Source organism: Vipera berus (assembly GCF_964194415.1).
Source record: "Vipera berus genome assembly, chromosome: 1".
NCBI classification, from domain to species: domain Eukaryota; kingdom Metazoa; phylum Chordata; class Lepidosauria; order Squamata; family Viperidae; genus Vipera; species Vipera berus.
Window position 1 is genome coordinate 258,694,945 of NC_138202.1, and position 13,233 is coordinate 258,708,177.

The 13,233-nt window shown below is 37.7% G+C and overlaps 1 protein-coding gene across 1 annotated transcript in view; it reads left to right on the top strand.

Moving 5' to 3' along the window:
- The window catches only part of DCBLD1 (discoidin, CUB and LCCL domain containing 1), a 51,963-nt gene that overhangs the window by 17,292 nt on the left and 21,438 nt on the right, over positions 1 to 13,233 (top strand). Inside the window, exons 3-12 of the mRNA XM_081343507.1 lie at positions 1,995 to 2,129; positions 2,938 to 2,989; positions 4,060 to 4,132; positions 5,211 to 5,344; positions 6,050 to 6,090; positions 7,339 to 7,554; positions 8,383 to 8,507; positions 10,258 to 10,405; positions 10,497 to 10,613; positions 11,359 to 11,449. Coding sequence (XP_081199633.1) covers positions 1,995 to 2,129; positions 2,938 to 2,989; positions 4,060 to 4,132; positions 5,211 to 5,344; positions 6,050 to 6,090; positions 7,339 to 7,554; positions 8,383 to 8,507; positions 10,258 to 10,405; positions 10,497 to 10,613; positions 11,359 to 11,449 — 1,132 coding nt within the window. The remainder of the gene's footprint in view (positions 1 to 1,994; positions 2,130 to 2,937; positions 2,990 to 4,059; positions 4,133 to 5,210; positions 5,345 to 6,049; positions 6,091 to 7,338; positions 7,555 to 8,382; positions 8,508 to 10,257; positions 10,406 to 10,496; positions 10,614 to 11,358; positions 11,450 to 13,233) is intronic.

Genomic DNA, 13,233 nt, shown 5'->3' on the forward strand with positions numbered 1-13,233 from the left:
GTGAAAGGCTGGTAGAAATGGTTTCTAATGATATAAAACACTTTAGACTACAGCAAAACAAGCTGTGATTATGCTTCATCACATACCTCTTAACTCTTAAAGCAAGTAAGAACATTTAAAAGTGTGTGCTACACTTTTTGGTGGTCTGTAATTTAGGCCTTCTACTAACATAATTCAGACTTCCTCAAATCTGTCTTTTATTAAAATAAAAACTCTTAAGCAAGCATAATTACATCCTGCAATGGCTCTTTAGCCTTAAGGAATGTTTAAGGTCTTAGTAATTTAACAGGAGACAGGAGACAATAATTCCTAGGTGTGTGCAAAATGTTTTGAATTCAAACTTTTGAATTTGAAACATCCTGTTTTGAGTTTGAAACCCTCTGTTTTGGATGTGAACTTGGTTGTTGTGATCATTTTTGAGGATTTTACACTCAGAGTAAAAAGATTAAACCTTTAATCTTTGAATACTTTCTTTGTCCTTCAGGACATCAGATCTTACATTAAAGATAACTTTCTCTTCCAAGTATTTCATGCAACTTTGAATTGATTTCCCGCTGATATGTACATAGGTCTGGTCAACTTCCATGCTAAAATGAGGTCACATCTAAATGTTTCTGAAACATTTTGTTGTTAGTTTTATCTCCTAACTAACCTATCAACTTGACTCACAATCTTTATACCTACAGAATTCTCAATAAGTGAAACCTACAAAAACCTGAATTACTTGCTTTTGTGGACATTGTAATTCTCTTTAATGTTTATATATTATATAATAATACGTATGACTAGATCTAGAACACAAGTGTCAAACACATCACGTGACATGTCGCAACATATTGTGCCTTTTTTCGCATTGCCGAAGCTGGGGTGGGTGCGGCCTCTGCATGATGCAACCGGCCTTTGGGCCGGCAGTTTGACACCCCTGGAATAGAATAATACTGTTTTACATCCTGCACATAATAATTATCTTTTACAATTTATAGATTGCTATTCACTCTCTTTATTTTCTGCTATCACTAGATCTCCTATCTTTTTTCCCTAATTTTTTTCATTTTAATTTTTACAAATTATATCTCCAAATTGTTTACTACTTTCAGTTGAGCATTTCCAATTGTTTTCACCTTGCTTTCTAACAAATATTTTATAATGCTTTGAGGAAAGTAATTCTGCATTAATTATTAAAAATTACAGTTAGATAAAATGGCGAACTAAGCCAGCAAAATCATTTCCTAATTTTCTAAAGAGTTCAAATATAAAAAGCAACATCTTAAAATGTTTTCATTAATGAAATTGGTTCCATTATAATGCTCTATAGTTTGGATCTAAAAATGTTTAGTGCATTTATCTTCCCATGTAAAAAAATAAAATTGTTACTGAACTTTTAATAAACTATTTCTCAAAACAGAAGAAGAAAATAAGGAAAAGGATTACTGTTTTTGTTTTTCATAGAAATAACTAAATGTGAATATATATTTTGCAAATAGTGCTACATATATTAATGTATTTTAAAAATTTATATGGCTATCTTAAAACATGACGGACAGTTCACAGCAGTAATAAAACTACAAATCATAAATTCACAAAACTAAAACCAAGAACTAAAAAATCATACATTATATGAATATATTTATTACATGTTTACATATTTATTACATTTATTATGTATGTAATTATCACACATACTGTGTTAAGACCTTAAATGACAATTGTCGGGTTTTGTTATTTACTGCTCTTTTAAGAAAGCTATACTTTCAAAACTACCGAATTCTGGTTACGTTACAGTACTTGAAACTAAAATAATCTGAAATGTTAATATCAGTGTTTCTTTTTTATTGAATGAAAGGTGGCAAGATTTTAGCTATTTTAACTAACTTCAAAGATTGCAAGTCAAATATGCACATAGTAAACTAAGTTCTATGGATTTGGTGGGGGGTTTTTTGGGTGTGTCTCTGTTGTATGGAGCAAGCCTCCAATTATACTTGTTCTGTTTTTAGGACCTTATTGTGGCAATGTGCCCATCCCAAAAGAAATAATCTTGGATTCTCGTGAAGTAACCATTCGCTTTGAGAGCAGGTCCCATATATCTGGTAGGGGTTTTCTCCTGTCCTTCACCAGCAGTGATCATCCAGGTAAAGTGGAAAACCTCAAATGAATATAGGTAGGAATTGAGATGAGCTGTCAAGGGAACAGTGACTACAAAACCAATTGGTCACTGTTCTCATTCCTTAGTTTTGGGAAGCAAGAATAACCTCAATGCTAGTGACCTCTAATCACCGTCCCTTATTTGGCTGCCTGCTTGTCTTGCTTCTTATGGAAATGGGAAGGTGGCCAGACTGCAGCGAGAGTGCCTTTTTTGCTGGCATGCCAAGCATTCTGAACAGAAAGGAGAAGCAAGCAGAGGGAAATTGCCTTTCATCTTACTATTTCAGTACTAATGGTTGCAGTCAGAAATTGATACTGGAAAAATCTGTATGTTGGCATGAAAGAACTTGAATCTCTACTCTGTTGCCAAGTTGTACATAAAAGTCTTATCTTTTCTTGTTCTTGATTTATGACGGAGCATGTAAGTCTGACTGACTATCATACCAGGCATAAGACAGTTCTTGCTAAACTAGAATTTCACATAAGTAAATTCTGACATTAGGGTTCTAAACGATGACTCTTCCCTCAAGACATTTGTTAAATTGAAATTTTGCTGTAATTATTTTTTTTTGGGGGGGGAATGTAGATCCAATTGAAGAAATCTATGTGAAGGATAGGGAAGGTAAAACAAAGATTATGAAGGGGGAACAAACGTTGCAGGGCCTCTGTGGCTCTTAATTCTTCTTAAATGACACTTTAGCTTTAACTGACTAAGTCTGTATGTATGGACTTACGAATATAAATTCACAAGTACTTGTATCTTCCAGATTGAGAAATAACTTTTACTTTGCACAGATATAATCACATGTCTGGAGAAAGGCAGCCACTACACAAAGCTGGAGTATAGGTACGTATAGGCTTAAGGGCTAGACTCTGGCTGTCAAGTTGCATCTTGCTTGTAACATGTTTATTGCTGTAACCAGATAATAGATATGACCATAAGCCAGGAACCCCACTGCCAACCACAGGAATGTGTTTGTCGGGAAATACTTGGAGGCATCTGCCTATGTGATTATCTACTTGATGCTTGTCTGAGTCTCAGGCAGTAAGGACTTCTTTGGGAAAACTTTACATTCCAAATGTAATGAAGGAATGCTGCAGCAGAACACTGCACCGTCCTAATATATAGTGACCTGTGATGCCAAAATAAGTCAGGACTGTGCTTTTGGTATTGATGATGTCTGGCTCCTAACCACAAAAAGAAGTATCTCATGCAGTAGCTTGGAAGATCAAGGCACATAAAGCAAGAAATAGTTTCAGAAGATGGGCATCTTTTTTAGCTGGACTTGCTGCTGGCTAATGAGTCGAGGCATATGCGTGTGACCGTACTGTTATTCAGAGCATGCATGCTTTGTTCACACCCAGAAGAATTTTAGTAAGGATGAATGAGACCACAAAGCAGACTCTCAGGAGTGATCTCACTGGTTACTTTCCTCTTTTTATTGCTTTTTTTTTCAAACTCGTTGTTGTAACACTCAGAAACCTCCAGTGTCTTTGATAGCTGCTGCTAGTGGACTCTGTGCTAAAGCAGCAGCATCTTGGAGAGTTGTCCACATCTGTAAAAGCTACAGAAACAGTTTAACATACTCCAAATGCTAACAAGGTCTAACTAGCCATGTTGGGAGGGCAGGTAGAACTGTGACAATATGTAGTGGGTTATAAAACATCTCTTTGTACATAAGATCCAGCTCAAGTATGTCAGCAAGAAATGAACAATATACATTCCAGTTGCTGCTGTTGTGGGTGTTTCTGCTATTCCATAGAGCGTGAGAATTGACTGGAATTTTGAGGGGGAAGGCCTTGGTCTTGGTGTCATTTGTGTTTATGCCTATATTTATGAGTGTGTGTGTCCATACTGCACTTCATTACTAATCTCTACTTCAAATAATGAGCCCCCCCTTTTTTTTCCCCTGGCAGCAGATACTGTCCACCTGGTTGCAGAGATATAATAGGAGATATTTCTGGTAATGTCATAGAAGGCTACAGAGATGTAAGTACCCCAACATAAGAGCAGATTGAGAAGAAAAAAGTAGCAGCACTGTTTTCTAGAAGTTTTTGACTAATCAATAAAACATTTAACCTAGGTCAAAGCAGGTACAATAAATTATTATGCAACATGGAGCATATTAAGATCTGGAAATAGTGATATGAACAGAAGCAGATAATCTTGAAAAATCAGGCTTTTTACATAGGTGTCTCAGTGTTGCTCGCTGGAGCAAAGCAGCGCTTCAAATCTAAAAACAAGCTCTGCCCCATTGCCTCTAGTAGTTGATGCTTTGAGGCAGACCACTTCACGTGTTGTTTCGCTTGAGTGAAAATGTCTTCTGGCACATATGAACAGAACAGCCAGTAAGACAGTTGCCTTGCTACAACATTGCAGCTTCACTGTAAGGCATAGCAAAAGAGGTATTGCTTCACCCGAAGAGCTGCATTGATGGTCATGGAAAGATCAGTTGAAGCCACATGTATATTTAGGCTTTGCACACAGTTTGGAGGTACAGAGTGAATTATGTATGTTTTGATCTGGTCAATGTAATGACTGGTTGTTCTTTTATTATTATTCTCATAATGTTCGCTTGTATGTATATGTGGGTGTGTAGTTTCATTTAGATCAATTGCCAATTGATATAATCTTCACGCACCATTCCTTTTGATCCACTTTACATATCAGGCTTAATGGACTCTTTTAGGCAATAATCCAGTGTCCTCCTCCTCATTACAATTAGAGTATCTAAAGTAAAGGACCCAAGCAGGTGGCAATATTCCTCTCCACCTGTATTTTGAGGAAGTGGCACTTAATGATTTCTGAGCAAGGAAAGATTGCTGCATTGTAAAATATTAACCTCAGAACATATTTACCTAACAAGTCAAGTTGTTGCAATCTTTTCCCAAGTAATGCTGTCTCTTCTCCAGTTAAATAGATAATTTGCAGAGAAAGGGTACTTTCCTTTTCTGCTAGACTTGATTTTTGAAAGAGTGGCCTCTTTTGTTGGCTAGATGGATGTGAGTTATTTACTAAAATATAATCTTTGGTTTGTTTGTTTGTTAATTTGACTTTGTTACGCCAGACGTCCTTTTTGTGCAAATCTGCCATACACGCTGGAATTATTGCAGATGAAGTGGGTGGCCAGATCAATGTAGTTCAGTTGAAAGGAAAAAATCGGTATCAGGGTATCTTGGCCAATGGTATCCTTTCCCAAGAGTAAGTATTGTTTTGTCTTTTGGCTTATGATATGCTTACTTAAAGGCAGGATATAGTAGTGTGCAGCATATTTCCTTTTCTTTCAGAATTAAGTCATAATTAAACTAGAAAGCCTAAATAACCGTAATTTGATCTGCAACTAAAATTATGTCTGCGTATGCCATCCTTAACATAATGAAACATATAACTGTGTTCCCATACAAAGTTGTTTCCCTTTTTTTTATGCAATTGGTCTGCACGTCCCTTAGCACGAGCAACTGAACCATATTTTCTAAAGTTAAATATTGTTCTGTTGTAATTAATACGGACTTCCCAGTTTGCTTGATGAATCATTCAAAGAGAAAAGCCAATTGTGGGAATTAGCTTTGTTCAGTTATTAATTGAAGATATATGTGTCAAAACTCAGTGGTTGGTTGCTAAAATGTGATATTAGACTACTTCCTGAACTAAACAGCAAATAAAATGCATTTATTACTGGGGTCCTTCGCACAACCTCAACACTACAGTTAAATAATAATAGGCATCAGATCTGTCACCGTTATTCAAAGTCATGGAAGGAGTTCATCCTTTGAAATAGAAGTGCTAACAATATCATACATAAAATAGCTTTGATTGGTTGGTTGATAAATATAGATGAATAATACACACAAAAACATATCTATGACAATAGATAATTAACATTATGGTATCTTTTTTTCTTGACAGTGGATCTCTATCAAACAAGCGATTTATTTTTAACTCAAACGGTAAGGAGTGTTATTATTTTGCTTTTTTTGTTCAATGAAGCCTAACTATTTTAATTAGTACTTCAAAGCTGTTATCATTATAAATATTATTCAGATATTACTCAGAACTAAATCCACTAGCTTTGCTATTGAGTAGGCGTTTAGACAGGCTATCCTCAACTTACAACCATTCAACGACCATTCAAAATGATGATGGTGCTAAACAGAGTTATTACCTTTGTCTGAAGTTATGGCTGTTGCAACAGCCTCACTGTCACATAGTCAAGATTCAGGCGCTTGGCAATCTACCCATCCTTGTGATTGGCTGCAGGGGCACTGCAACTGCCCCTACCTATCTCTCTCCCCCCCCCCACCATTTCACCAGTTCACTAGCACGCACGAAGCTGGCTTGGCACTTTTTCTCACCACTTATGTATGTGTTGTTCTGCAGCTGCTGACATGGTATGCCCAGACAACACAAGACACAGCCTTCCTGTCAAGACTGCCTCATCTCTTCCTGCAAGTGAGTCACCTTCTTGTAACGGTTCAAATTGCCTGATTTGGGGAAGGACCCTTTGAGACAATGGGGCCTGCTTGCAGGATGGCACGAGGTGACCTTGGGAGGAAAGCTGCGCCTCACATTGGCTGGGAGTATCTGTCAGCAGTTACTGAACAACATAAAAGGTAAGTAGACCTGGGTGTGATGGGTCAGGGAGAGGACCCAGGCTTCTTGGCTCATGGTAGGTTTTCAAGTGCCAGTGGGTGCTGGAGGTCTTCTACTCGAGACACCCAACGCTCCAGTTAACGATATGTGCAATCACTTAATGACAGCAGCTGGGAAGTCTTTGAGTGAAGCAGTAAGGTGGGTGTCTCATTTAACGACTGCTTTCCTCAGTGTCTAAAATTTCAGTCCCAACTGTGGTTGATAGTCAGTGACTACTTGTAACTTTATGTAGCTGAATTCTTTTACAGTGTGCTTGGGTTCAACACACTTTGAACACCAACTATTCTTTATTGCGTTGTTGATGATGCAACTTAGAATTAAGACTATTGCCAGAATAATACCATCTTTGGAAATCCAAACCTTCAATTTGGAATTTATCCAATTCTGCTAAATAATTTGTTAGTGCTAAGTTCAGATGTTGGGTTCTGATTTGAGTAGAGCATTAAACATATCCAGGATAGATGTCCTACTGGGCAAAGCAAGTATTTTTATGAAACAGTGTGTAGAGTGAAAACAAAAATGCACATTCTTTTTATAATTGAAAGGTTGTGACAAAGCACTGAATTTAGGAGGTGGAGATGCTTTGAATATTCAGATGACTGCATCATCATCCTGGGATGAAATCAGTGAAGTTGGGGAATTAGTTGAGTGGTCTCCTCAGAAAGCTTGGCTTAAAGTTCCTGGACCATCTTGGGCAGCAAACCAGAGTAACCATCAACAGTGGCTGGAAATTGACTTGGGAGAGAAAACTAGAATTACAGGTCAGTTTGTAGGCTTTCTGCTCAGTACAGCAGCATATGCTTTTGACATGTGTCCCATGATGTCGTGCGTAGTTATGGTAAGTGTGGTCTTTGCATCATGAGGGCACAACCACTGCTTTTTCATTTTGAGTGTTGGATCCTGCAGATGCTTCTGAGTCAATTATTCATGGAATATAATGATTCCATAATTCAATGGTATGTTCAGATGGCATGGTAAGTTAGAGCTAAACAATTCTGGCTAGGTGTTGCTGCTTTGGGCTCAAACTTTCTCACTTGGTTCTGATGCAAAAGGAAGTGGCTAAATAAATCTAAATCTCTGTGTCTTACAAGAAGAGCCCATGTTTGTGTACTGTTCATATGGTCTTGCTTTGGTTGCATTTCTTGTGCTCTGTGTTTAGAAACTTGCTTTTGCATCCGGAAGCCTCCATTTTTTAAAAAGAATTGTATAAACCAATCTGGTGTGGATGATAAAATACAACGTGAGAATTGTTCCTAGTTGCTAGCCAGTGAAATCATTTATGCCTTATTAATGTGGGGTCGAACTACATTTGTATGTAAAAATCACAATCCAGAATTTACATATTTTGTGGTTCTTATTACTATTTGTGGAAAATTATGCTTCTTGAATGGACACATTTGTATCTACTGATAGAAGGTATGCATGTAAACAAATGTTTAGAACATCAGTAGTGGAAATGGTGATAAAATATAACGCTAACAGTGACACTTTTAAGTTTGGTCTCAATATGTTAATATTATTTGAAGAAACGTTTAGTTTAATTTTTACTAACTAATAAAAACTATATTTCTCTTTTGTTTCATTACAAGGAATTAGAACTACTGGGTCAACTGTGCTTCATTTGAATTATTACATTAAGACATTTGTTGTGAATTATAAAAATAATAACTCAAAATGGAGAACTTACAAAGGAATCTTAAGCAACGACGAAAAGGTAATGCTGGTTAGGGGATGGGGAATGGAGGAAGAAAGGGATTATTAGGTTTTATTCCTTCAATACTTTGGTCTTTTTTATGATTGGAGCAGCAGTGTTAGACTCATCAAGGTGAAAATCTTGATTGAAATGAGGTTCCAGTGGCATTAAGTGTACCGAATAGCTTGCTATATTCCTAGCATTCATCCTCGACTTAACAAAAGTTCATTTAGTGACCATTCAATGATACAGTGGCACTGAAAAAGGTGACTTATGACCATTTTTCACACTTAGGACTGTAGCAGCATCCCCATGCTCGTTTGATCAAAATCAGGTGCAACTGACTCATGACAGTTACAGAGCCTTGGGGTCATGTGATCATCTTTTGTGACTTTCTGACAAGCAAAGTCAATGGGGAAAGCCAGATTCACTTAACAACTGTGTTACTAGCTTAATATTTGCAGTGATTGACTTAACAACTGTGGCAATCAAGGTTGCAAATACAAATGTCTCACTTAGCAACAGAAATTTTGGGCTCAATTGTGGTTGTAAGTCAAGGACTACATGTATTTTTATATGTGCTCCGTACACTAGCAGTAATGAAATAAGAAATTTTGTTAACAAATGGACATCTATGGAGATTCTCAGTCATCAAGATTATGTTGTCCCACAGGTGCTTCTTCCAGAGGCAACTGGACTTTCTTGTTTTTCTTTGAAGATGTTTCACTTCTCATCCAAGAATCTTCTTCAGCCCAGAAGCAACTTCTTGGATGAGAAGCGAAGCATCTTCAAAGAAAAACAATAACGTCCAGTTACCTCTTGAGAAAGCACCTTTGGGTTAACAAATGGACAAAATCTTAAACATCCAACAGAAAGGTTTGCGCTTATAAACCTATTTTTTCACATGCAAGGCAGAGTGTGGACAGTGTATGCCCTCGTTAAGAAAACTGTACAAACATTTAATAGCAATTTGTTTATGTAATGCTTCTCTGAAAATTTAACCAAAAATGATATTTATTTACTAAAACCTGGGGAGGGGAGGGATTAGAAAATGGTTCCGAATGGGTCGGTTTTTTCCCCAATTTCTTTCAACAGGTGGGAAAAGGCCCTCCTAGATAGAATGAGGTAGCCTTTCCGTTTTCCAGATGTCTAAGCTTACAATGGCACATAATGATCCTGTAAATTTCATTACCATAGGATACAGAAATAGCCACTAGCCTGGATAGCTTTAAAGGGGAACTGGATACATACATAGAGAATAGGATTATTGAGGGCTATTAGTCCTATAGATTCAGTATTCTCTTGGGGTGGGGGAAGCATGATTGCAAATAGCAGTTGCAAACAAAGTTGGATGGAGTTTTGAGTACAAGGTTGACCACTATGAGAAACAAAATATCCATTTAAAATGGGCCTTGGCCCAAAACAGTAGGGCTTTTTGTTATTGTGCTGACTTGAAAGTTTGTGGCATCCAGATTCGGATTCTTCAGTTCTATCAAGTAGGTTTCCTCTATGCCAGACACTGCTCAAATTAGGGCCTGACAGAGCATTTGCTATTAAGCCAGTCAAAAAAACTACGCTATTTCTATTATTGTAGTCATTGAGAAAGCAGACTTGAATTGCTCAGTTTAACCTCCTGTCACAATATTTCCTTGAAAGATTAATTTGTGGAATAAGAATTATGTTATTGTCTTTTATTAATCTCCATTTTCTCTTTCTCTTACATTGATCATCCTGTTTTGTGTGTGTTGAATTGTTTCCCTCCCTGTTGCAGGTATTCAAAGCCAACTCAAATCATGGAGATGTAGTTAGGAATAATTTTATTCCCCCTATAGTAGCTCGCTTTGTAAGAATTATCCCACAGACCTGGCACAAAAGAATAGCCCTGAAGGTGGAACTTATTGGTTGTCGAGCAGCCCAAAGTAAGCCATTTTTATCGTTACAGATCTGATAAAAAGTAGAATCGGATTGTCCCACAATTGGGATGTTGACATTTTTTTCATCTGTTTCTAGGTAACAGCTCTCTTATTCATCCACTCGGGCAGAGACCAAGTCAAAGCACAAGTGTTTCAACTAAAAAAGATGACCGATCAATCACAGAATATATACCGTTAGTTGAAACCAATTTAGGTATGACGGTCAGTGTAATCTTATATATGTGAAATGGAGGAGAAAAGTTGCCATCCATTCTTAGCTGTTGAGAACAGCCATTCAAAAAAAAAAACGGTCACACTGCCCGGTCCCCAGGCAGGCAGTTCCCATCCCTCCCCTCCTCCCCCCCCAAATATAGACATTTCCTGTGCTTATCTGCTTTCCTCATATTTGTCCAGCATCTCACTTGTGGCTTCTGCTTCCTGAGATGGTATCACTGCAGTCTGATAGGACAGTCTTTCAGTGGCATATTTTGCTTTCTTCAAAACATAAAACGGAAGAGGAAGTGGGCAGCAGTCTGCTCCCATTTTCATCCTTAATACTCTCTCCCAGTAGTCTGAAATCACACCATTGGAATTCTGCCATGTTGGCAGCATCGTTTAATCGTGATGGGCTTGAACCAGTGATTCGATAAGCTTATTGAATAATGAGCCCTACGCCAATGTGATCCAATTATGGAGGACAAGATATTTGGCACTTAACACTAGCCATTTTTCCATCACAACCTCTCTGATATGTATAGGTTTTTAAAGTCCTAGTAGGCTAGCACTCCCATCGATTTTGTTTTTGTAATAGAATAAAGAGTGCCTGCTTTACAAGAGGTGTACTCCTATTTGTGTGTATGATAATGCAGTGTGATCATTAGTGCATAATGCAGCTCTCAAGTCAGCTTTCTAGCTTTGTTTTCAACATATTTTAAATCTTGATTTATATTTTACTTAAGGATTGAATCTTATGGCTGTCATTATTCCAACGCTGGTGGTGCTTTTGCTGCTCCTGTTACTGGGAATCTGGATCTTTATTGCACTGCGAAAGTATGTGATTTATTTCTCATTTAGAACTGAGATACATAATCATTGTCATAATTTGGATAAATGCAGCCTCTTTATTCATTATAATGTTTCAAAAGTAATTGGTAGATAAAAGCTAATTCCAATGGGGAATATATTGTTTTGTTTAATGATTTTATATATTAATTTTTTAAACTATTGCGTGTCTGATACCTCATTTAATTCCCAACAGTTTTAATTACCGTAGTCTAGTTTATCAGGCTCCCACAATTCCGAGTCTCCAAGAGATGTACGCTTTCTCTCTCTCCTTCCCTCATTCACGTAACATTCATTCGCATACCGTATATACTGGTGGATAAGCCCATCAGTGAATAAGCTGAGTCTTGAATTGTAACCAAAATACCATGAAAAAATGTGCCACGTGTAAATAAGATGGCCCTCCAAATTTTTGAATGTTTTCATTTTTACAATTGGCTATCAATGGATGGTATAATTTTCATAGTATTTTGTTTAAAAATTCCAGGGTTGACTTATCCATCAGAATATACACAATACATGGGTTCTTTTTTAAAAAAAACAACAACAACAAAAACGTTACTGTATATGTTAGCTGAAAAGCCCCATCGATGGATAAACCAAGCCCAATTTTGGTGGTGTATTTTGGAATCTACAATTCTTGGTTTATCCATGAGAATATGTGATAATTATAAATTGCACCTAACAAAAAGGGAGAGATTTAGGGAGAGCTGACTGTATATCTTGACAAAGTGTGCCAGCCCAGAAAGGTTCTTTCCACATTTTGTGGGCGAGCATAGCAGAAGAGCAAGATCAAAGCATTGTTTCAAGATGCTTTCAGGCACCTCTGTGAATTCGTTAAGTGTTAGTTATTTGCATGAAGGATTAGCTCAGAATAGGATAGCTGCACTTGGTTTAGCCTTGAAAGAGAGAAACAATTTTTTTTAAATGCACTCAATCATTAAAAGAGAGCTGAGGCAGAGGGGGAAAAATGCTTTGTAATGAGGTATTGTTGTGATTTCTGAACTTAGGCAGAAAGAAATAGCCTACGAAAAATATCCTCAGAGCAAGTTATTTTTTTCTCCCTCTCTTCCTTCTTTCTCCTTCTTATGAAGACACTGTTAAATAAGACTGTAGTTTGGTGATTGTTGGCTGATCATGGAACAGAAACTTATTTACTCTGAAACCTTGATTTAAAGTATTGCTCTTTAGTAAATATTAGATGCAAAGGACCAGATTTCAATCTGGATGTCCACCCGTATAATGGACAAATCATCTAAATCCAAAGTAGTCTAGACGAGACAGATATAGTTACTGTGTTTCCCTGAAAGTAAGACCTACCCCCAAAATAAGCCCTAGCTTGATTTTGGGGGATGGGTCTAATATAAACCCTACCCCCAAAATAAGTGCTAGTTTTGGGTTGAGGTGCACACCTAAAAATCAAGCAAGGGCGGGGATAGGGGGTGGAGCTGCCCCATATGCCCCGCACGCACTTACTTTGCAGCCACTCCTCTTCTGCGGTGTTCCCAGGACTGCATTTTACAGTCAGAGGCCTTTCTGAAAGGCCTCTGCAGGCGAGAGCCGAGTTATGGATTCAACCATAGCTTGGTTCTCGGCTGCAGTGGCCTTCCAGAAAGGCCTTTGACTGCGAAATGCAGGCCAGAGCTCCATTCTCAGTTGCAGAATGAAGCTGCTGCTTTAACTTCAGAAGAAGTGGGCTGGCTGGGTAGGGCTGTCGGGGAAGGGCTGTTGGTGTTGAAGGTGAGTGGAAAAGACACCTCCCCCCAAAAAAT